General features: G+C 37.7%; 1 protein-coding gene across 2 annotated transcripts; it reads right to left on the reverse strand.

The window, feature by feature from the left end:
* Positions 1–1,093: 1,093 nt before the first annotated feature.
* Positions 1,094–25,270, reverse strand: sec24a (SEC24 homolog A, COPII coat complex component). 2 transcript variants are annotated; one of them, XM_055179634.2, is made up of 22 exons: positions 25,130–25,270; positions 23,089–23,550; positions 21,559–21,711; positions 19,235–19,398; positions 18,847–19,031; positions 18,656–18,758; positions 15,627–15,753; positions 15,371–15,480; positions 14,803–14,915; positions 14,605–14,723; positions 10,078–10,133; positions 9,780–9,986; positions 8,887–9,010; positions 7,961–8,119; positions 7,691–7,864; positions 7,493–7,603; positions 7,149–7,324; positions 6,930–7,067; positions 4,955–5,059; positions 4,779–4,871; positions 4,506–4,609; positions 1,094–2,021 (listed from the first exon to the last, which is right to left on the reverse strand). In XM_055179634.2, exons 1-22 carry the CDS (start codon positions 25,182–25,184, stop codon positions 1,907–1,909), a joined length of 3,153 nt encoding a protein of 1,050 aa, XP_055035609.2. In that variant the 5' UTR covers positions 25,185–25,270; the 3' UTR covers positions 1,094–1,906. The 2 variants fall into 2 exon arrangements, with proteins under 2 accessions (XP_055035609.2, XP_055035608.2); XM_055179633.2 differs by having other exon boundaries at positions 19,235–19,401.
* Between the last annotated feature and the right edge of the window lie 74 nt (positions 25,271–25,344).

Raw genomic sequence — 25,344 nt, forward strand, 5'->3', positions numbered from 1 at the left:
TATATTTTTTGCATTTCTGTCAAAAGAGATCTTTCTAAAAATTACACACTGCACCTTTAACACAGTTGACGTTATTGACTTGCATAGTATTTGTTTTTCCTACTATAAAAGTCAATGGGTACAGTCTACAACTTGTGCTTACCATAATTTATCAAAATATCTTCTTTTGTGTTCAACAGAATAAAGAAACTCATACAGGTTTAGAACAACATGTGGATGAGAATAAACAAATCTCATAACGTAATTCCATTTCCATAATACTGAGTGTATTTTGAAGTGGACTGCTGATGCATAAAAGTAAGCAGAAAACATTCAATGTACAGGAGAGCTCATACAAGGCTTTCCTCTTTGATGACGGTTTAATTCTGTCTACTTACAAAACTGTAATACAAATATCAATACTGTATCTCATCTTATGTCAGATTCAGGGTTCCCACTCCAAGTCAAATTCCCTGAGTTTCACTGACATATGATGCCAAAAGCCTGATAATGTAGTGTAAACTGTGAGTTTATAATTGTGTAATTGCAACGGCTGTTTAGATTGTAGTATCCGTTGAAATCAATGGAGGCTTGGACCCAGAAACAGCGCTCCTTACGTCACAACGTAACAAGTTGATTACATTTTGATCAATGCAAACTAAAATTTAAAGCGACAAAATCCCTGATATTTCATGATGTGGACAAAAAACATAAAATTCCTTGACTTTCAATGTCTTGATTGGACCTTTTATAAATTCCATGATATTCCAGAAATTCCATCACCACTGGGAACCCTGCAGATAAAATGTTCTTAAGAAAAAACAGGACTTGTGTTCCAGTGACTTGAGAATCCTGGAAATGTTTGCACGCATAATGAAGACAAGTATGTCTGATATTAGAAGAATATGGACCTTCAACAGTACTGCATTCATAGCAAGTCCCTCAAGATAAACAATTATTAGTTGTAGAGAAAGCAGAAGAATATTTTCAATGGTTCAGAGAAACTTCTAGATACACTATCCAATTTTAGTGTTAAAGATCTTTTGTTGGAAAAACAGTCCATGCACATCTGTCAGCTTATTGTGAATCCTGAATAAAATAAAACAAAACCAGATTTAAAAGTCCCAACCAGTTTATTTTTTATATATAACATGATCTAAATAATGCTTGTACTAAAATCAAGTATAATGTAAGTTTATCAATATCCGTTTGTATATATCATGTTTTAAGATCACAATGTTAAGTGTCTGAATTCTCCCATGTCCTATTAAAATATTACATACTTACAAAGTGTTTTCCAACAAAATAAACTCCCAGTTAAGGCAAATAATGAATTGAACTGAACTGCCATTCTCATAAATTAAAACAATAATTACAAGAAAACAGACAGGCTTTAAATTTGAACACATACAAATGTGTAAATGAATTCAGAATTGCACTGAACTGTTAGAAATTGCATTTCCTACGTTTTAGGTTTTTTCTTTATTAAAAGGCAATAAATTATAAATGATTAGATCAAAGATCTGTGCATACAGATTCATCTAACACAATGATAATAATGAATATAATTAAAACCCATCTTTGAATACAACATGACTGCATCAGGAGTTGTTTTTGTGTCCACGTAATCCTGAAAAACAAGCAACACTTCCGCACAAAACTTTTAGTGTGATACAAATGATACTTTATTGTTAGAAGTGTGACGCAATGGCTAAGCGGTGCGGTCAGTTTCACATTAAAATGCGATTATCTGATTCTCAAAAATCTGAACTTTGGACAAGCAGTGAACCGCTGGAGTCATTTCATTTCATCCATTACCCTTTCTTAAAGAGACAGAAACACAGAGCGGTCAGGTCAGTAAGGAAACGTCATCGCTGTGTTTAAGTGTGATTGTTTTTGCTCAATACTGCTGTGGTTCGGTGTCTGTTCACTTGGACACTTGCTGCTGTAGATGCAGGAGGAACTCGTAGTAAGAGAGCGCAGATTCGGTGCGATCCTCAATCATGTTCTGCATAAAATCAGACTTCAGTTGACTCTCATCTCTGTAAACACAAAAGGATTGTGTCAATGTCAAACTCATGGAGTACTGCAAACAAACACTAAAATTACTGGCAAAATACGACGAAAACATAAGGAATAAAAAAATGACATGCATGCATACAACAACCCAAAATTGATGAGCTCACACACAATGACATGACCTTAAAAGACTTACAGATTATAATCAAGGACACTTTTACACTGGATGTGACCAATGTTGCATAAGTTCTAGTATGATGTATTGAGATGAAGAAAAATAAAATGGGCAAACATCTCAATCGTATTATTAAAGGATTAGTACGTTTTCTTAAAAAAATCCAGATAATTTACTCACCACCATGTCATCCAAAATGTTGATGTCTTGCTTTGTTCAGTCGAGAAGAAACTATGTGTTTTGAGGAAAACATTCCAGGATTTTTACTTTAATGGACCCCAACACCCAACAGTTCCAATGCAGTTTAAAATTGCAGTTTCAACGGACTGTTAAGCGATCCCAAACGAGGCATAAGGGTCATTTTTGGCAAGAAAAATTAAAAATATGCAATTTTAAAGCACAAATTCTCCTCTTCCTCCGGCTGTGTGACGAGCCAGCGCAACCTCACGTAATTACGTAGAAAGGTCACGTGTTACATATATGAAATGCACATTTAGTTAATTAGTATCATTCGACATACAACAACGTCGGAACGGTCCTCTTTCTCCACACTTGTAAACACTGGGGCGTAGTTTCGCATACGTCATCCGTGACCTCTTGACGTGACAATGTTTTATGAAAAGTTGTAGTTTAAAAGTGCATATTTTTTATTTTTCTTGCCAAAAATGACAATCGTTTCACTAGATAAGACCCTTATGCCTCGTTTGGGATCGTTTAGAGTCCTTTGAAAGTGCAATTTTTAACTGCATTAAAACTGTTAAGTGTTGGGGTCCATTAAAATGAGAAAAATCCTGGAATGTTTTCCTCATAAAACATAACTTCTTCTCGACTGAACAAAGAAAGACATCAACATTTTGCATGACATGGTCGTGGAGTAATCCTTTAAATCAAAATGGTATAAGCATTTAACATGGCATTTGATTACTGTTACATAATGTTTCAATATGACATGATGATAACGCTTTGAACTTGTGACAGCACTGCACATTTTGCATCTGACTGTATTTTCGTCTAATCAAAGTGAAGCCAAATAACACTGTTTGCTTTTAAGACTATAGTACCACAGTAATAAGAGGTGTCTTTGGCTTTATTCGATGTTGCAAGGGTCCGTTCAGGGTGTAGAGGAAGTGCTTAGAAGCAGACTTCTCTGTGTACATTTGAATCACTCCCACAGTACTATAATGTCATATGTGATCAGTTGTCGTGAGACCAGCACAGTACCATAGGAAAAAAACAGTGCTGGCAAATTTGGTCAGAATGAGCAAATCTTCAAAAAGGAGTTATTTATATTTTGACATTCTCCATAAAAAAGATGTATGATTTGTCGGAATCTGATAAGAAATGACAAAGCTAGTTGATAGAGTCAGCAAAATCAGTTTTAAGAAAAAATAAGTTACATTTCCAAAAGCAGAAATCAACGCATCTATACCTTAAAATCAGAGATTTAGCACACACAAAGATAAAAACAATATCTATAGGAAAAAACTATGTTCAACTTTTTCTTCAGACAGAAGAAAAATAACTATCTTAATAACTCCTAACGTCAAGCAAGTCCTGCACTTTATTTTCTGATTCCTGCATGTATTAAAGGTGCCAAAGAATGCATTCAAATAATCTTTTAAATTGTTCTCTGATATCTACATAAAAGGTTTGTGGCTTTATTAAGTGCAAAAATTATTCATAGACAGTTTTACATGTCCATATACAACCCTAGGATTTCTCCTTAGAATTAAATGGTCTAATATTACCTTATTTGAAAGGGTCATGAATAATAATGTTGAGCTCTGCTCTGATTGGCTGTTCGTCAGAGCAGCTCTTCTGAATAGCTGTGTGCATGTGTGTACACAGACCTTATGTTTGAGTCTGTATCAGACAAAGATACAGAATTTGAGGATTAATTGTTTAGAGATTGTTAATGGACGTTTCTGAGTGGTACGTTTTTTTTTTCAGTATTGACCTGCAAAAGTTAACTATAATGTCAATAGTAGAATTTCAGCCTAAATGCTAGCATATAGCATTAACTAGCACATAGTGCTGCTAACTCAGCAGTCACAACTTAGCATTGTAATTAATTTAATGTGTAATTTAATGTTGGGGCGTACATCTCGACTTTAACTTATGTTGCACGAGGTTTACATAAAAAAAAGGAAACAAACGCTCGCATTATTCATCTATGCCAGTTTAATACAATTTTACATTCTACTACGGCACCTTTAAAAACGAAACCAAAATGTCATACGCGCTTGTGGATGGACACACATCCTTTGTATAAGATTAATAATCATCCTATTTAACAATACTTGAGGTTAATATATTGTGATGATGATCAGACCTGATGATGTGCAAAGTGGGGTAGAACGGCCGTCGTTCTCTTAGCCAATCAATGAAGGCTCTGATTTTGGATGATTCTGTTGTGTCCAACTCTGGAAGCTGATTCTACAGACAAAACACAAAGATTTGCAGCTTTCAACACCAACTTATAAACATTTTAATGAGACAATCACAATTTATTACAAATCCAAAATTATTATAACCCAAAATGTTTTATGAAATTCCCATTTTCTGTCTTAAGGTTTGTATTATGTAACAGGTGGGTATACTTTACCATGCTCTGAGGAATAGCAGCATAACTCTGGACTCCCAGGACTTGTGTGATAAAATCTGGGCTGCAATTTCTTCCAATCCATAGATACATCACCTGAAAGAGGTTTAGAGATATGCAATTTAATGATGCCAAGTTAAACTCGGGCAAGATTCATTTCATCACTGTCCTGTACTTACTGTGCCACTATCCATCAAAAACGCTGCTTCCCTGCTCAGTTTCTCCACAGAAAGCTGAAGCACTCTGGGCTGAGGGATGGTACGATCGTTGACATTCAGCGCCCCCTGTGCACAACATGAGTAATGTCACGTATATGTCCATGCTTATATGGTGTTTATAACAGGCAGATGTTTTTAAAGCAACGTACGAATGTACACATTCATACAAAATTTTATCAAGCAGCCAAAGACTACAAATCCACAGATGTAAACACAAACAAGCAAAGTACTAAAAACAACATAAATCAAAAAATCTAAAGGTACCAGTAATGGTGCGTTCACACCAGACGCGAATGAAGCCTTAAGCGTGGGTGATTTACAATGTTAAGTCAATGCAAACACGCGATAGACATCCTACAGCGCGATTCACGTGAATGACGCGGCACAAATTAAGGGTTTTGGCCGTTTGACAGGTTCAGTTGAAAAATATGAACTTTGGATATTATTCGTGCCGCGTTAACCAATCAGGAACTTGCTCTAGTAGTGACGTGATTTCGTTGTAGCGAGCGGATGCAGAAATACGAAACAACAATGAAGGACAAAATCATTGTCACTGTATGAGGACACCAGGAGCTATATGACACATTTTCGTATTTTAATAGAAACAGGAATAAAAAGGATCTTGCTTGGAAGAAAGTGTTTGAGGAGGCCTGGTAAGATGTAACAAACGCCGAGGGCGTGGCAATCAAAGGGGCGGGGCGTATGTGTCATGATGAAAATTAAAATATTTTTATTTAAAGCAACACTATGTAGTTTCCATGTAAAAATGACTTACAGCTCCCCCATGTGGTTGAAAAGCGCAACAGTGCCTGGTATCAGACACTCTTCTGTAGGCAGGGGGAGGGGCGGGGCTGTGTGCTCTACCCTCCACCGCCACTTTCAGAGTGTGCTTGTAGCAGCTAGGAGGCTGCTCAGGTTGCAACAAAACAGTACAATTTGTCCAGTTAAAAGTTGTTCAATCACTGAAATAATTTTAGAGACATTATTTAAAGGTAAAAAAACGACATAGTGTTGCTTTAAAACACTCAAATAAAACTTAATTTTGAAGAAACTATGACAGAAAATGAACACATACTAGATTATTAATGAATTAAATGTTTAACAGATACCTCTAAAGGGAATAGCTGCGTGATGAAGTGAAACTAAAGGGTTAATAAACACAAACTGAAGCAGATGTTGTAGAACGTCTGGCGAACGATAATAGATAGCGCAAAAATGGTTAAAAACTGATTATTTCACTATCTTAAAGGAGTGTAACTACTGTAGCATGTAAATAATGCACATAAATAACGTGAGCAAGAGCGCTCAACAATTATATCAAATCAACAGGCACGTGCAACCCTAGCAGGTTGCTCAAACAACAAAATCACCAGCTAACTTACTTTAAAACTGCAAGAACTAATACAATAACAGGCTTAAAAATAACCCCAAAACATAAGTACACTTACAGTTCTCATGGACACGCGTTTTATCAACTGGCTATCCTCAAGACATGACGGACAACATCTCATCTTGGCCGTGTGGCCCGCTTCTCTGAGATGCACTTGACAGCCTGTTGTGCATCTCAGAGATTGTTTTTTTTTTTTGGACGACCTAGTTAAGGCGGTCGGGTTTCCAAGCTTAGGCGGACGCCTTAACATAAATGTGCTGCGAGAAACCCTGGTATTTGCATCTGAATTTCAAACCACGTGAATTTCACACGAGAAATTAAATTTTTTTTTATGGTCCAACTCTACACGAACAGAGTGATTTATTCGCATCTGGTGTGAACGCACAGAAATAAGTAGGAAACCATCAACTGCATTTTAAGCACATAAAGTAGCTGTTAAGTAGCACAAACTGGTATTCAGATTATGGAATTCATTTCGACAAATCTGATCACATGACTTAAGCGGCGGGCAAATAAAACATCCTGCTGAAAATAACATGATCTAACCTCATCTGTCAGATTATCCACTCGGTACAGGGCTGGATGTACCATGAGCATGAGATACTCCAGTGGTTGATACTTCAGCTGACACATGGCAAACACACGGTCATCCAACCGGGTGCTATTTCCCGTTCGAAAGGCTTTCTGAAACAGAAAGGATGATGATCAGTGCTGTGACATGACTGCAGATGTGCTGGAATGATAGGCTGGTTATGGGTGACGCACATGTTTCAGCAGGGCCAGGACGTAGAGGGGGAACAGACGCAGACAAGCGGGTGCCAGCAGACCAGGCTGCTGGATCGTCAGCACTGATGTGCGGTAAGACGTCAATGAATCGATGGCTGCGTTTGTCAAAGCGTCTCGAGCATCACTGAGGCTGGCTGACACAGAGCGGTCCACGGCTAAACAAAACAACATAACAAACGAGATGAAAAATGGTAAAAGCGCCATAATTCCTTATAGGCCACTGTAAAGGACTGTTTTGCAGCCAAAAGGTCTACCTCAAAAACATTAACCAATATATATATATATATATGTTTTTTCTTTGTATGTAATGCAGGAAGCCATACCCATGCTAGCCAGAAGACAAGTGACGGCCTGAACATCAGCCCCAGCAAATATGTCAGACAGAGAGTTGACCACAGGCAAACACAATGTGTGCACTCGAATCCTCCTCTCCCCTGAAAGAGCACAGCGGCATGATGTCATAAACACGTAAATACGACAACACGATTCTGATGCGTGAATGATACGTTAGGGCTCTGGACCTTTGCTGGATGTGTAGAGCAGAGCGGCTTGAAACGAAACCACCTGCGTGTCCAGCAGGTTCTCATCAATGGACATCTGCACGGCAAAACCAGCATCGGGATTCACATTGGGCAAAGACAACAGATCCGTGGAACGGACAAAGAAGTTACCGTGGAAAGTGTGTATGGACAGGCCTGAAGATTAAACAACAGAAAGTGTAAGGCTTTCAAAGGTCATATTTAAAAAACGATTTTGTGCAACAAACGTAGGGAAATGTATGTTAAAGAGACCTTTTGTGCAGCGTATCCTCATAACAGCCTCAAAGCCGACTTTCCTCGTCAAATATCTCTTGAGATCTTTCTGAAAGCGTTCTGTCTGAGATGGGTTGTGCTGGTTGTGATAAGATGGGTAGTAATAAACACTGCCAGCTGAGTATCTGGATATACAACCTGCAGGAACAGAAAATGTAAAAATTATATACAAAATCTTTTAAACAATTTACTGAGCTGTGTGAATTCGTAGAAAACAATAGACAATCTGTACTCTTTAGACATTTTGTTTTCAAGCAATAAACGCATCCTTTACACTCTTGAATAGAGAACCTGGGAGTATGCCTTCAGGACACTTGGAAAAAATTTTTTATTTACGAAAGCATTTGTTTCTTTTCAAAGTCACTTGAAAAAGAAAGAATCAGATGACCAAAACCAATGAATTCAAAGAGGGTGAACTTTCCTTTTCACATGACTCTAGGCATAACATATATCATCTTAAAATTCATACACATGTCCACCTTTAATCGACTGCTATAAGCTAAACTGAAGCTAAAAAGTCTAAAGACTTGACATCACTTCTGACCCTTCACTTCAAACATCTGACCCTCTCGAATAATGATGTAGTCACATAAAAGTGAATCTATCTGTAAACAATCGTTGAAAAAAGCTACTCGTCCCAAGTAAAGTAGAGAAACAAAACTTGATTTCACAAAATTTCGTACATATTTTTTATGAGGTGGCTAATTCGCATGTGAATTGTACAAAAACATACAATCATTAGAAAAAGTACAGATCATTTAAAAACGTTGGATCATTGAATTCATACGAAATTAGCCACCTCGTAAAATACATATGAAATAAACTGCTATGAAATAGTGTTGAAGTCTGTGGAGTAGCTAAAGATGAGTTTTAAATCTGTAGTTGTACACATTTGTGTGACTGACCGAGAGATGCAAGATCACAGTATTGTGCACTTAGCAGGAACAGATCCACAGCCACCTGCTGACCAGAACAGTCCAGAGCCAGTTTCTTATAGAAATCTGTAGCAGGAGCGAGATGCTGAATGTCCTGCAATAAAACACAATCATACGCTATAAAATATTAAACCAAATGCTTAAATACAAATCACATTTTCATCATCGGGTCAAATGTTTCTAAAAACAGTAAGAAACGTTATACAGTTAAATTTCCGATTGAGCTCGGTTCGGCACAAAACGATTAAAAACCATCCTCGGTCTTGAGATTTTAGCATCACTACTTTGGATTTGTTATTTATATGTTGGCTGGCTACCCATTTCTCCATTTAGTTGGCCAAGCACGTTATTCGTGCGAATTTTAGTGAGGCTGTTTGGTCTGTGGAGGAAATATATGCTGTAATTGAAATCTGGGCAGAGAGGAAAATTTTACGACAGCTGAACGGTATAAATATGAAGACAACAACAGATGCCTTATTTACAGTCCCACAATGGAAAATGAAACCATATCTGTAGCCAGCAGAATCGGCACAAATTGAAACAATTAAGCAACGATTTGGCCCTATGGTGGAAAAGCGATTTTAAAGAAGTGTGTGTGTGTGTTCAAAGTGTTTTAAAACATCAAGTTAATTTTTTAATTAACAAAATCACAATAAAGATCCTAAAAGAACTACAAAACCAATTAGAAGAGTACTGAACAACTACTGTTAATTAAACTAGTGTACTTGTTATACTGGTATCTGTTGACTGGGCATACTCATGTTAATTTTGTGAGTTACTCTAATGTGTTACTTGTTTTGTATTGGAAACACAATACACAATCAATAAATCAATTCCAAAGAAATTAAGTGTGATATTGAAACCTTAGCTGACGTTTTCTGACTGGGTTCTTCTCTCGGCTTGAGAGCCCCGGCGCCCAGAGTAGGAAGTTGAGTCTGGAAGACAGACATTCGCCCGCCAGTGGGCGACAGTAATTTAAATGCAGCCTGCAGTGCTGGGCCCAGAGCAGACTGAGTCTCCATCGTCTTACTGAACATCTGTGGCAAACTCTTCAACAGATCCTGGACCAGCTACAACAAGAACACTCATGTTACAGACACATCCACTTGCATTTACATTGAATCCCAGAAAGTTCAAGATGATATGTGTGTATGTGCTCACCTCCTTGCCCTCTTTCAGATTGATTAAAAGGGTGTCAGATAACGGTATAAACACATCTGAGGGACAAAAAGTTGAAAGCAATGTAAATTCTGATGCATTACTTTCAAAGTAAACCCAAATAATAACTGCAAATGTCTGTGCTAAGATAGCCTGGCTAACACTTATAGAGAATAGAGAATGAGACATGGTCTGGGAACCACATGTTCATTTTCTCGGTTTACCAATGCCCAGAGCCTTTTATTGGGCACTACAAATGTCTATCACATGCGGCTGTACATAGCTCATAGCCAATCGGTGTGTCGCATAGACGTCGTCATCGTTTTGCTGCCCCCTCTCGGTTCTGTGATTGGTTCCCTATTTCAGGGGCAAAATAGGTCCATAGTTTCCATGCTAGACTTGCAGCGTGAATAAATTTGCGCACAAGGCAGCATGGGGAAACCAAGGCTAGTGCGAAGAAGCTCCCGGATTAAATCAACAGATAATGCATCGACTGACAAAGCCAATATGTGTGTGTCAGAAGTTTTTAATACTGTTGGATTTCAAGCTATATTTCTCAATTTTTAGCAGTGTAATATCACCATGGGAAATTTCGGGTGATTACTTTTCAAACACAACTCTTCCAAACTGCTAGTGGAGAAATACTTTTTTTTTAAATTTGCCAATAATCATTTTTTTTTGGTTCACTAACTTTTATTCTTCTTCTCTATTTCTTCAAGATTTACTTTCATTCAGTGTCACCTAGAAATCAGTGCATTAACACCAGCTGCAAATGAAGCGAATAAATCATGCTTGAACATTTTGAGTTAACTCGCTTTAGTCATTCACGTGTGAAATTTGTGTCAATTGCGTGTGAAGTTCTGACGCGAATACACTCAATTTGCCGGCTTTAGCTAGCTTGTAGTCTCATTATGTATTTATTTAGCTCAAATTTAGTAAACTAACCAGATTGTCCGACCTCCTCATGCACTTTCTTCCAAGCAAGATCTTTTTTATTCTTGTTTCTATAAAAGTTTGAAGATGTGTCGTACAGCTCTGGGTTGTCCTTCATTGTTATTTTGTATTTCTGTCTCAGCTCCAGGGGTTAAAAGCTAAAAAATCCTGAGCCTGAACTTTTTCCGGGGGCGGGGGTGGACACATTGTTGAAAACATTGTTGAAACTAACTAGTAACATATCTGCCATTAACACTTGACAAGCTTAAACTACAGATTATGATGGGCTATTTGAAACACCAATACAAAAGAAAGGTTACTCAAAATATATTTCACTAAAATATGGTGCAAACACAAAAATTGTTCATTTACTATATGCCCAAAAGTAAACCATCAGACTGAATAAAATCAGTCACTTTGTGCATTTAAATGTAAATACATCAATGCGGTGCATTATGAGAGTAAAAATAAGTCGTTCTTATTAACAATTTTGTGCTCTATTAGTAAAATCTTTGGTTGTATGTAGGGCTGTCACTTTTCGTTCGAAAATCGATTGCACAATCGATCGGACCAACCAAAAAACGTTTCGAAAACGAAAATAGGCAGTCGATTTTAACCAAATATGTACACTATTAATTTTAAAAGAATGAAACAGTTAAAATATAGATGTAACAAAACTCACAAACAAGCAGAAAAAGAAAATAAAGAATTCCGAAAGTGCAGTAGGTGTGCGAAAGCTAGACAGAAAATACCCAGCAATTTTACGCACCTATAGTTTCACGCTTTCAATCGCTGCATCTAGTGTTTTGCAAAGAAAATGGAGGACAACGTCAATAAACCAGTGCAACACGAGATAGCGTCGAAATTGTGAGCTTACAGGAGATGATGAGTTATGACAAGGAGCCACCCTTGCGAGCTGACAGCGACCCGCTTTTGTGATGGAAGATTGGCAGTACGAAATACGCAGCTGGCAACGAAGTACCCGAGTTTTCCTGGGACATCAGTGCGGTCGGAGTGCGTCTTCTCAACAGATGGACATATAGTGAATGAAAAGCGCTCTGCTCTTGACCCCTAAAATGTTGATCGACTTGTTTTCCTGACCAATAATTTGTAATGGCCCTAGCCTTTTTGCGCATTTCATTATGCCTGCTTAGTGCCGCCTAAGTGTCGGTTACGTTTAATAAAAAAAATACACAGCATGTTCTCAACTTCAAGTAAGTCTATTTAAAGTTTCATTTTTGAACAGTTGTTTGAAATGGATCGAATCATTATTTAAAATAATTTTTGAATTGCCTAAATCATAAAAGCAGCCAGTTGAACCTGCAGTAATGTTTTTCATTTATGGCATCCACTCTGCATATTTTTTTAGAGAATGTTGCACTACTGTTGCTGTTTTTTATTCTGCACGAAACTTAATGACAATGAATAAGAAATATTGCTGACGTGTGCGTTTCAGGCGCTCTCTTTACATTTGTCTGTTATTTGGCGTTAAATGGAAACGTCTTTTTTAGACATGGAAAATCGATTTTACAATCGATTCAATGAACACTTATATATTAAAAATCGAAAATGATTTTTTTCACAAAAGTGACAGCCCTAGTTGTATGTATGTATGGTAATAATAGGGCACACAAGCCACATACACAACATGTTAAATGAGATTAGGCGTGTGACGAGACACGAGATTGGGTTTATGAGAAGGAGATGAGATTTTTACACTTTTTAAGAAATCCTCAGTGATTAAATAAATGGGAAACTGAAATCACATTATTTTTAAATGATTTAACTAATCTAGGACTGTCACTGACAATTATTTTGCTAATTAATAGTTAAGTAATTTGATATTTTTGGTAATAAAAATATACTCAAGTGAGAAATAACCCTTAAAATTACATAATAATTAATTATGATCCAATAATAATTGTAAATAAAGTATCAAAACCAAGTTACATTAAACAACATTACAATAACAAACACATTATATTTATATGTGGCCTGTGTAATAAACCAGCTTTATGTATTATAATAAATGCCTGGAGATGGCGCTAGAGGACTCGTCTCGCGGATGTTATCTACACTTTCACTTTAGACGGAGAAAATGCTTATTTAAGTTTAAATTCATTTCAATCTTTAATATTTGTCAAATTCTTTACACTAGAAATGATACACCCACTGACATTCTTGAGCAAGAGCATGAAGACATTAACTCATGTAAACTCAGATAAGGGTTTAATCTCCTGACTGAGACAACATATGATCAACAGACAATCACAACGCGTCTCAGACTTTATACGATTTGATTTCCCAAACGAACATTATTGGAAACCCAAACAAAAAAAGCACATGCTGCCAAAGACAGAATATAATGCAAGCACTGTAAAATGTTCAAACAGAAAGCTGCATCCTCCGGACGTTGCATATGCATGCATACGTCATCAAGGTTTATTTCAATTAACTGAGCATTGCATTCGCAAGTCATAAACATATTACAACAATGCGATCAACTAAATACAATTAGTAAACTTTATAATTGTTAATATTCCCTAATAAGACAGTCTTTATGCAGTCTGCAAATCCAACCTCTGAAGGATGCAGTCTTTAATTTAAGAAACGGACAACATTTCACATAATTAATTTCGCGAGATCTTGTCACACCCCTAATATTTATCTAATATTTATTACACAATCGTTGCACCCTTCATTTGAAGGGGATAATGTAACATTGAAGTTACTTAATTCAAATGATGTTGCGACTTAAACATTCCTAGGGGTCTTGAAAGCCAGTCAAGTGCACTTGTCTTTTGCCTCAAGAGTTCCGCGTCCGCGAGCTTCTTGTCATCATATTATTCTGTAATCGCATGCACGCACTAGAATAACAAACCATCAAGAGGCGCGAATGTATGCGTGTGTTCGTCAGGGTGATGGTTTGCGTGGATGCGTGCGTTAACGCGTTACAGAATAATATAATACAAGCAAAACATTTTGACACAAACGCAACCTTATACTGAAATTGCGAGACAGCATTTCAACTCGACGAGAATTCCTGTAACGCTTTTATACACTCCTTATATTTACATAGTCAAAGCCATATCTATGGTCAAAGCAGCAAGCAAATGTCTTCGGTCTCTGCTCGGCATCTGCAGATGGCTCTCAACCACACTTCAAAGACCCGCCCCATCCTACTTCTGATTGGCTAGTTTGTTAGAGTGAAATATGTGTAGCTCTCATACTATTTGTAGGCGAACGCATTAACTTAAACTGATTTTTTTTACATTCGCTCCCAGCGCCGCACGCCGGAGATCCGGCACACCGGAAAACTTTAAGCCCTGCAGCTCGCTATATCGTAGTCACGTCACTACTAGAGCAAGCTCCTGATTGGTTAACGTGGCGTGAATACCTGCCAAACTTCAGATTTTTTTACTCTCGCGATTTGCCCGAAACGCTCAATTTGTCGAATTACACCGCAGGATATCAATTTGCATTAATTTAACTTGCGCTTAACGCTTCATACGCGTCTGGTGTGAATGCACCATTACACTGTTGGTGTGAAAGGACCTTTAAATCTATGCTGTGCTCTGATGAAAAAACTCAGTTTACCTTCAATGTCTGAAACAATGAGCATCTGAGGCTGAGAAAGTCCCTCCTGAAGGTTGTAGAAATGTACAGTGCTGTCAAACGTGATGAAACCAATTTTTGTCCTAGTGTCTCCAGGTAGCCTTCATCATAAACACACACAGTTACATACTGAACAATGAATTCCCTATCGATGAACAGCAAGTAATATGGCTCACTTACGTGTCAATGTTGTCTAGAAGTGACTTGCAGACCACATCAAGATATCCAGTCTCAACTGCATTGTGAGACACGTCGAGGACGAACAGGTATACAGCAGGTTGTGGTGGTCTTAGCTAGGGACAAAGCAGCAAACTCAAATTTCGCATTTACATACACAAAAAAATTTGCATAACATCATTTGTATCATTTAAAATTCTATTTATTTGTTAATTTCTGCCCATTACACTACAGACAACATACACATTTTTAAACATAACTAATCATTTTTATAACTGGCCCATCTCATACAACAAGTTAATTTGTATTATAAGGGCTTAAAGTTTCAAGACACCACAATAGTCTCGCTATTATGCAATGTGGGTTTGCTTTAAGTGTCAAGAGCTTAACTTGAAATTGATTCAAATTTGAAAAAAACTGTTTTTGCATTATTATACGTGCAGCTGTCCTTTGAAATTTGCACCATGTTTGCCTACTTACGTAAAGCTGCTGTGAATCAATCAGTTTAGAATAAAGCGTAAAAAAGGGTGCCGTGACTTTAACTGGTGTCTGTATGAAAGCGACAGATTACCATGTATTCTGATGGGGCGATGAACTCGATGGTTGCATTCTGAACCTCTGGTCTTTTGTGAGGCGATCCATACGATCTGCTGACAGGATTATACATAAACTCTTCTGGAACTGAGAAGAAGAAAACCGAGTTATTAACATGACAGACCATTTTCAATTCTTCATAAACATTCACATACTGCATATACGTCATAACCTTATTTTATTGCTGCACATTTCTTTTCACAACATATTTTTACAGCACAATTTTTGCTCACCATCATTAACTCTGTAACACAGATTACATTTCCATTTTCTCTGGTCCATGAAGGAAACAAATGGGTTGATGTATGTCCGACAAGAGCGGCAGCGCACAATATTACTGGACGTCACCACAGGAAGTTGCTGAGGAGAGAGAAGTTCAATGACCCTAACATTTCTCAGTTTCAGCGGCATGACATATACAAACAAAGACTTTCTTAAAGTTACTGCTACTGTCAGAGTCAAAGTTTTAAATTTGGTAAATTATTGTTTTCATTTTGTATTTCTATGTTGTAAATTAAAGCCGAAATGTGTTCATTTTTTCACCAGTCTATATTTGAAGGGGAGGGGGGTATGATGGTATTTCATGCATTCTGACTTGAGTTGGATTGGGCAAAGGTTCAGAGAACGAATGAACAGAATGCACTTCTGGGTTCGTACAAGTTACATTTGCCATGTTGATACATCATGTGACATACATCGTCATAATAACAACAAGTTAGTCGTTAACTGGAATGACGTTAAACAAGTGCAATTTAACCACAAGGGACAGCTGTTTAATATATGTATTTGCATTTGAAGAGAGCTGCATCACCGCTTTTGGGCATTTTTAAACAAAACAATGCCCCTCTGTTGTCTTCTTCGTTGGATAACTCCTTTCCAGAGGGCTCATGGGATAGTAAAGTGTCCATTGAATGAACACTTTGGGATCTTGCTGGAAGTAGTAGGTCAGGGGTGTCCTGTCCTGCAGAGTTTAGCTAAAACTTCCCTCAACACACCTGCCTCAAAGTATCTATTCTTCCTAGTAAGACATTGATTAGCAGGATCAGGTGTGTTTGATTAGGGTTGGAATAAAACTCTGCAGAGACACTGGCCCTTCAGGAGCAGGATTGGACACCCCTGTAGTAGGTCATCCGGGTATTTTTCGCCTACTGCTTTTGGAATACTATAAATTCGGACATACTACTCACCTTACCTACTATTTTCTACTGTTTCCTACTATATAGTATGGAAGTAGGCAGTTTCGGACGCAGCCCATGTAGCCAGGGTCAAAGAAATCGGCCTAGGCCTGCAGGATTTTCAGTGCTGGCGGCTTCAGCTTAAGATCAATGGCAATGAATTCATTGCATTAATCAATCAGATTTCGATTTGGCGTCGCCAGAGCCAGCTCACTGCCCTACAATGATGTCAGCTTTTTCGCATCATTTGATTGGATTGACGCCCAGCAGTTTCAAACATATCGGAAAAAGTTCCCGCGAGCGTTCTCCAGCTTAACTCAGAGTCACAGAACATTATTTTATCTGTCCTGGCTACAAACAAAACTGACTGATGTATGACATGACTGATTTTGAAAGCAAAAATCCTGTTAAAAACCTTGATTTCCTTCAGCATAAAAATCTGTGTGTGAGCATGTGACAGACAGACAGACAGCTGTATGATTTACATGTTTGGCGGTGATTATTCCTGTCTCCAATGCTTCGGTCGAGCGGACAATCTCAGCCCTACAATGAATTTAAACTTTAAGGCCAGAAGTACTACTGGACAGTCTCGACTTTCAGGATTAGCATTTCCTTTAGTAAGCAAATAATATTTGTGAAATGTAAATTATGTGAATATCACTTTTTAAAAGTAAACCTTTGAAACTCTTTGCATTATTTTTGAACAATAGACTGTCAACAACGTACTTTGTTATAATTGTGATTCTTTAAAACACTTTGTAAGCTTTTTCAAGAACCATTTATGCAATTTCTTTGGCAAAAAAAGAGCTTGACTTCATTTCAAATTCCTTTCAAACAGGTTTCTGTATAAAATTTCTGTAGTACAATTCGACTGTTATTCCTTGAGGTGTAAAATACAGTCATTTCCATTTTGCAATTAAACTGTTAATGTGTATTTATTGCCGTGACGTCATAATGATGGTATTACGAGATGTATTCATTCAGATAGGACACCACTGAGTGCACAGAATAAGCGAATAACTAGCAAAAATCTGCTTAATAAAGAAAACCGTTTTCATGCGTTTACATTCAAATCAATAAAACTGCAGAAGACTTTTATGCGTTACTATGAGCTTACTTCCACGTGTGACGTTTATCTTTTACACGCAGAGACATGCGCACATGAACAAAACCGTGAGAAAGCCGATTAAGGTGTTTACATGCCAAGCAAAATTGGGGTAATGCGCAAAAAACTACCTGTGTTGATCGTTTGCAAATATGCCTTCTACGGGCTTTCCCAGACAAAAGAAAACAGTTTTACGTGTTTACATGACCTCACACATGATCAGATTATTAAGCATAATCGGCATAAGACGGTTGAAGGCCTAGGTGTGAAATGCACGGACCGCCCGCCACTGCCTTCTCGTGACTCATTCCACCTGCGGTACATTTTCAGGAGTTCTGCTTTTTTCGAAATTAGCTGATTTGTCTTTTATAAATCTGATAAAACTAAAGACTCTAAAATATGGATTGTAATTCTACTCCAGTGGTTCTTAACGTTAATATCTCCCTTATTTAACACATCCAATTCAAATCATCAGCTCATTAGAAGAGATCTCCATGAACTGAACTGAGTCTGTCAGATAAAAGAGACATGTGGGCCACGTTAAGAACACCTGGTCTACTGCTCTATAGGTACTTAAGATTCACATAAGATTAGCAGAAACAGCTGTGTTATGTGACCTTTAATGTATGGTTTCGGTATTTCTCTTTAACGTAATAGTCTTTGCTTTCATATTCAAACATTTGAATTAATATTCTATTATTTGTTTATTAGAGACCTAATTTTGTCACCATTTTAAACCTTTTAAGTAGGCCATGGATGTGTCCGAAATAGTCCCCATATACAATTTCCTACATTCCTAAGAGTTCATTGAAAACATGTGAGTGAATTGTGACACTTGGTCAGCACTGAGGGCGCCATCTTGTGTCGAGAGACGAGAGTTAATTTGGCACTTGCCTAAGTGAATAGAAGGAGTAAGGGGGACAGACGACAGCTGTCTGAAAACAAATTGGTAGAAAGGTGTAGATTTCACTGGATTACTTACAGAAAGATCTTTAAACGGGTGCAAGAGAAGGCCGAGGGGAAGCTTGGCTTTGTTCAGCAGAGATTGTGTTTGAGGGATGCTGGTTAAAGTACATCGGAAAACCCTGTGGAGTTCATGAGAATTCCCACAATTAACCAAATGGTCAAACAAAAGCCTTCATCCAAGCCAGTGTCCACATGAATGAGACTCACTCTGGACTACAGTTTAGTTTCTGCAGGTCCTGAGGCAGGCAGGGCGTCGGCGCTGTGACCGTTCCTGAAGGAAGAAGATTTCGCTCCTGAAGAAGGTTGACCACCCTCAGGGCCTCTGGGGTCTCTGACTGCAGGCTTAATCCAGCTAAAGACGGGCTGAGCTGCTGAGCTGTGCTGTAGGATGGCTAGAGACAAAACAAAAAATATAAAGTAAAATTATGAAAATTCACTCCTTCACTAAATTCAGAAAATGTTAGTGAGCCAAAGAAAACCGTATTAATACTAAATACTGTGCTGAGATAACAGGGCAATGCTCCTGCTTTTTTCTATTAAATATAACCATAATAAAATATTCAAGATGAGGAGAGGACATGGATCAGACTGGTACCTGCTGGTATGGCTGTGGTACTGCACTGGACTGCTGTGGTGTAGGGTGCATATGTGGTGACGTCTGCATGCCCGGCATGCTCTGGTAAAGATTGGGCTGTAAGCCCGAGGGGTAAGCAGTGCCCACTGGTCTGTTTATCTGTCCTGGTGGAGTAGAATATGATCCTGCTATGGAGGAAAAGCACCATTTGTTAAGTGATTAGTTAGCATCACACTTACGAGAACTATGACTTGGTTGCGGGTCAATTTCCTAATTATATTTTAAAGCAAATGAATACAGAACAAAAAGCAGCCAATAAGAGTCAAATTGTTTAGAAATGTAAGCAGTTTAATAAATCTGAATTGAAAAACTACAAACCAATAAATAATCTCACTTTTTGAAAGTAGCACACCAAAACTAGACAGAAGAAATATTTAAACAATACCAAATATATTATGCTTCAATTAGTTATCAAATTTAACAGATTTTGTTTTAATAGTTATTAAAAAAATGTAACGTTCAAGAAAACTATTATTATCTGCAAAAATGTGCTGAAGTTAAGTAATGAAGTAATGAGCAGTCATACATCATGCAGAAGCATTTATTCAATTAAGTTTAGGTAAAATACGAATCTTATCCTGCATTGATTTGATAGGATCATCGGTAATACTTTATTTTACAATGTCTTTGTTACACATGCTACATGTAATTATTATAGTAATAACAGTTAATTATGCATAATTATATGCAACTAACCCTAAACCAAACCCTAATCCTAACCCCCAACCCTATAGTAAGTAAATGTTGTTAATGATTATTACTTGGTACTTAAATGTATAATTTACACGGTAACAGTGACGCCGTAAAATAAAGTGTGACCGGATCATCTCTTGCATAAATTGGGACAGCCTGGTGGTGTATCAAATCTGTCCTAAAAAAGTGCTTTGACACCATAGTCGCTACTGAATGTTGTGCTGAGCAAAAAACACAGACTGCAAATGAGTGTGTATTTGATTTGTTATCTTTCAGGAAAAATACTTTAATTTTAATGCAGTTTTCGCCCAAACATTTATGGACAACGATATTTAGGTAATACCTTGATTTGAGCATTGTGTCACTTTTCACTAGTAAAAAACTATTTCTATTAAAAAAAAAATATTTGGATCATATTCATGTGTCAAAACAACTAAATAAAACCAAATTGATGTTAAAAATGCTCTTGTTCTGAATAACTTACAGTAAAGACCACAAAGCCCTTTTACACGGAAATACACAGAAAATGCTTTATTCAGATTTATTCAGACTGCTAATGATTTTCTGGGATCTGTGCATGTATACACACACATAACGTAAAGGTCCCGTAAAGACATCTGATGTATTTACAGTCCTGCATTTTTAGTTTTTTTATCTACAGCGTCTGACGTTTGCTAATAATCCATGAAAGTGATGTGTGAATGGGGTGTGAATGGAAAATATTTGTGATAATTTACTCCAATTAGTGAGACTTACATCTAAGTAACACTTGCATCTAATTTCAAAGAAAGCATTTTTAAAATAATGTTTTAGATCAGTGGTCTTCACTGTTTTTTTCATGAGAGCCACACTGATAGGTCAGAGTCATTAGGAGAACCGCCTGTACAGCAAAGAATCAAAAGTTACATCCAGTCATAAAAAGCATGTCTGCTTATCAAACTGTTGCAATGCAGTAAATACAAGGGCAAATCATTTTTTATCATTTACCAGTCAAATTTGTTAATGAGACAAGATGATTTCCAAAAGACGAGTGACATTACTTTCCCGCGAGAGCAATTCAAAAGCATAACACGCAGTCTGACCGCACGGTACTTTGTTGTCATATGACAATCGCTCTGTGCAAGCGTAGCATACGATTGAACATGCTTATCGTCACACGTCTTGATATAATGGGTATGATTTTCTAACAAAGTTAGCTTCTGGATCAGAAAAGACAGAAAAAGCGCATGCCTTCATGATCATATCACCGTATTATTTACTGCCATGTGAGCCACAACTTAAAGCTTGCCGAGCCACGCAATGAAGAACCACATATGAGTTTTGTCTCTTCATGTTAATCAATGCAATATTGACTTTAAACTTGATCTAAAACACAATGAGGTGGTTTCCTGGGCAGGGATTACCTTAAATCAGGACTAGGCCCTTAATTGGAAAATATAACTAGTTTTACCAAACATGCCTTACTAATAACATTACTGATGTCAGTGCAAGTTGTTTTCAGTTTGGACAGCTCTTACACTTGTTTTAGTCTAGGACTTTTCTAATCCCTGTCCAGGAAACCACCCGAATAATGTGCAAAAAAGCTTTCCTACCGTCATTGTGGGTGGCGAGTGGCGGTGGTGGTACAGCAGCAGTTGGTGGGCCGGGGGGAGGTGGGGTTCCTCTCATAGCTGCTGGTCCAACTGTGGGTGGAAGGCCATATTGATGATGGGTCTGTGGTGCCACAACATTCAGGGCAGGTGGTGCTATTACAAATAAAATGGTACAAAACGTTCAGCAGGCTAGAACAGCTTAAATTAAATAAATAATACCAGTTATTTCCATGTATACCACCTGATTAATTTTAATTTAACAAATGCATGCACACTGCCTGTAATCTGCTGACTTGTAAAAACATGAATATTACAGTGATAAGAAAATCCGTTACTGAATCAACATGTGGGGTTAGGGAAGGGGACGCTTTTTTAATTTTGTAAAACATTAAAACATAAGATTTACATTCATACATTTTGCCAGACATGTTTATTAGGGCTGGGTAAAAAATACAGGTTCTTTGATTGTAATCGATTTTCAATTCAAAACAATATTGATTTGAGGAAGCGTGTGAAAACTGGGTTCATGTTTCCTTGCACTTGAACATGCATACTTACATTTTTTTTTAAATGGCACAATTATCCTCATAAATGTAGTCTGTTGTTTGAATGTGAACAATTCAGAATTAAAAACGCACGTGTAACAGTATATCGGTCCGTGCATTACATGTAGCTCTTAAAGTGTCTGCAAAACATTTTTAACGAAATATTGATAACGAATCAATATCGGGTAGAATAGAATCTAAATCATAAGAAAAAAAGATTAACATCTAATGGTCAGAGTGGTCGCAATACCCAGTCCCAGCGATGGTGTATTCAGTATAGTGATAGACCGATATATCGCACGGCCGAGAAATCAGGCCGATTCTTGCGAGTTTTATGTGTATCGGCATTGGCCGATATGTGTCAACTGTGTTCACCGATAGTTTTTTCTGGCATTATAAATCAATATCCTTTGCTGATAGTTCCTCATCATTGTGGAGAGCGCAGTTCATGCACCCTCACCTGTTTTTCCTATTTGTTAAATATGGTTTTTTTTTAGTTCAATAAATGTTACTTTTTTAAATTGAGACTTATAACATTTGGCACTATCATTGCGTTATTTTTATGATATAAATAGGCTTTATGCCCAGCTGCACTACTTCCTGAACTTCAGCCAGCTTCTTGTTTCCTGTCTGCCATAATTGGACAAACTGATTAATCCAGGTGTGTCTGATTATTGTTGTTGTGACTACTGAGGTCAGACACACCTGGATTAATCAGTTTGTCTAATAATGGCAGACAGGAAACAAGGAGCTGGCTGAAGTTCAGCAAGTAGTGCAGCTGAGCATAAAGCCTATTGAGTGAGCAAAAGCAGTATCGGCTCAAATATCGTCTCAAGAAAATCGGCAGCCTGTATCAGCCATAGCTTTTGTGTTTTCTTTTTCTGGCTATTATTTGGCACAGGCAATCACAGCTGTGCTGATATTCAGCAAAACATTTGTAAATTCATAAAACTTCAGATCAAAAATTTTCAAGTAAGAGTAATACCAGATACAGCTGGGTTGCTCAAAGAGGAATAGGGCGGCACTGATCCGACGGGCTGCATAGTGTTCTGGAAGACAGGAGGTGTGCTTTTTCCACTGCTGTATGAGGGCTGCTGAGGTGCCGTGCTCAGAGAGGAGCTCACGTGATTGGCTACAGGAGGCGGTGTACCCCCGTACTGCCAGCTTGGGGGCTGCTGAGGGTGCTGATAGTAGCTATTGGACAGCAGTGGGCTGGGCGAGCTCTGTGAGCCAGGTGCCTGTGCAGTTCTGTGATTCGGGGACACATGCAGGGGCACAGGCTGTGGGGAGTGCTGGGTCATGCCGACAGGTGAAGGCTGGTGGTGACTGGTGTTCAGCCCTGGTGGTGTTGGAGCCTTTGCCAGCATGCTGTTCATGTAGGCTGCCTGAGTTGGTGGTACATAGCCCTGATTGGAGGGGTAAAACGCAACGGGATTCGGTGATGGACCTACAGGGGAAAAGAACCAGTAAACAGTGTTACAAATAAAACCAACCCTGTTTAAAAAATAAAAACTGTATTATCTCTACAGAGAAAGCTGTCAATATTAACTAGTATGTATATAGATGGTCTTACTAATCTAATGCTTGCTATAGCATAACTAGAGATGAATTATGGATCTGATATAACCACAATCCGTAAATGGCTTGAGCGACACACTGTAAAGAGAAATATGTCATGGAGCTTTACAGTTACGAAAAAACTGCTGTGCGATGATAAATGGATTCACCAGTGTGGGTGTGCGAGACAGACGAAGCCACGTGCACGTAAACGTTTATACCACAAATTTGAGAGCATTGATAACTGAATGGCTGCGTGTGACCTCGAAAAAATATTTAGGCACACCGGTATGAGTTACTAGATCTTTTCCAAAAAAGCATCTCATCTGCACATGTTTTTTCACAATAAACAGCTAGTTATAGTAAAACTGCATTTAAAAAAATAAGAAAAGATAAATATTGAAATGAAACGGACCTAAAAATATTTATGTATGACTTTACATCCTAAGTAATATTTATTATTTCGATCTCAAATATCTATCAAAGTTCAAACACTGATCAAATTGTGATTTGGGTCAAAATAAAATACTACTTTGATCCACAACATTGTACTAAAGTATATATTCTACAAACAATTTATTTATTTAAGTTACATAGTTATATAAAGGTTATATCATTTAATTGTATAGTTATAATAAGAGTTGCATGTTGTATATATGGCATGTAGTAACATGATAACTTTTGTGATGAATTATTCTAGTGAATCAAGTCCTTCACCAAATCTACTTTCAATTGTCGTTTTCATTTGATCATTATAATGCATCCCTAAAATGTGTCAGAAATACTTGTAATACAACACATTTGTCAACTTTTAAATACTTAGTAAAATCACAAGTCAACTAGCATTGTTTTGCTTTCTGTGTATCTTTTATTCAAGTACCGTAAATGACACTGGATGGTTTGGTAAGAAATACATTATCCTCAGACGAAATGAAAGCAGTTTATCATCTGATACACAATATATTTACACCAGTACTAAAACTTAAACTTTGACGTAACAGCGTTGTTGTCTCTTTCCTTACAGTTTATAACTCATTTGACTTCATTCTCACAGTAGCTGTCAGAAGCTGCCTCATATCAAGTTTAAATCTGTCCACTAACTAACGTCAATCAGATTGGTTTACCCTACCTTGACTGATAGTTAGCTGTGAACTTTACTCGGCTTAAATCACAAGCATTTCCTGACTCACATCGATACAATTAACGCTCACACAATATAATCAACTGAGCTGCCACACAACACAACACACAGTCACGAGAGTGTCGTGTCGTGTCGTGTCGCGAGCAGTGTGAAAGCAACGCTACGAGTTTAAAGTATTGAAAGAACTCGGCCTAAGAAACAGGTTGCGAAACACTTTACTGGCAGCTATTTTGATATACATAAAGCGCTTGCAGGCGACATTTACTACATGGTGACTTTCAGTCATGTCAACAGTATGACTACCAGAGTAAAATTCAGTTTTATTTACCGTTCGTGTAAGTCCCTCCAGCGCCGTTCTGTGAAGCGAAACCGCTGTTGGACATTCTGAAAGGCGCAGATTCACGTGACCAGTCTAATCACTCAAACACCTCGCTCGCGATGTGTGACACTTTGACAAATAAAATAAATGTTCAGCGGTGTGTATAATACGGGCCACTTTCACTGACCCATGGTTCAGTCCATTCCTTGTACTCGTAATCACAC

Source organism: Misgurnus anguillicaudatus, chromosome 9, assembly GCF_027580225.2.
Source record: "Misgurnus anguillicaudatus chromosome 9, ASM2758022v2, whole genome shotgun sequence".
Classification (NCBI taxonomy): domain Eukaryota; kingdom Metazoa; phylum Chordata; class Actinopteri; order Cypriniformes; family Cobitidae; genus Misgurnus; species Misgurnus anguillicaudatus.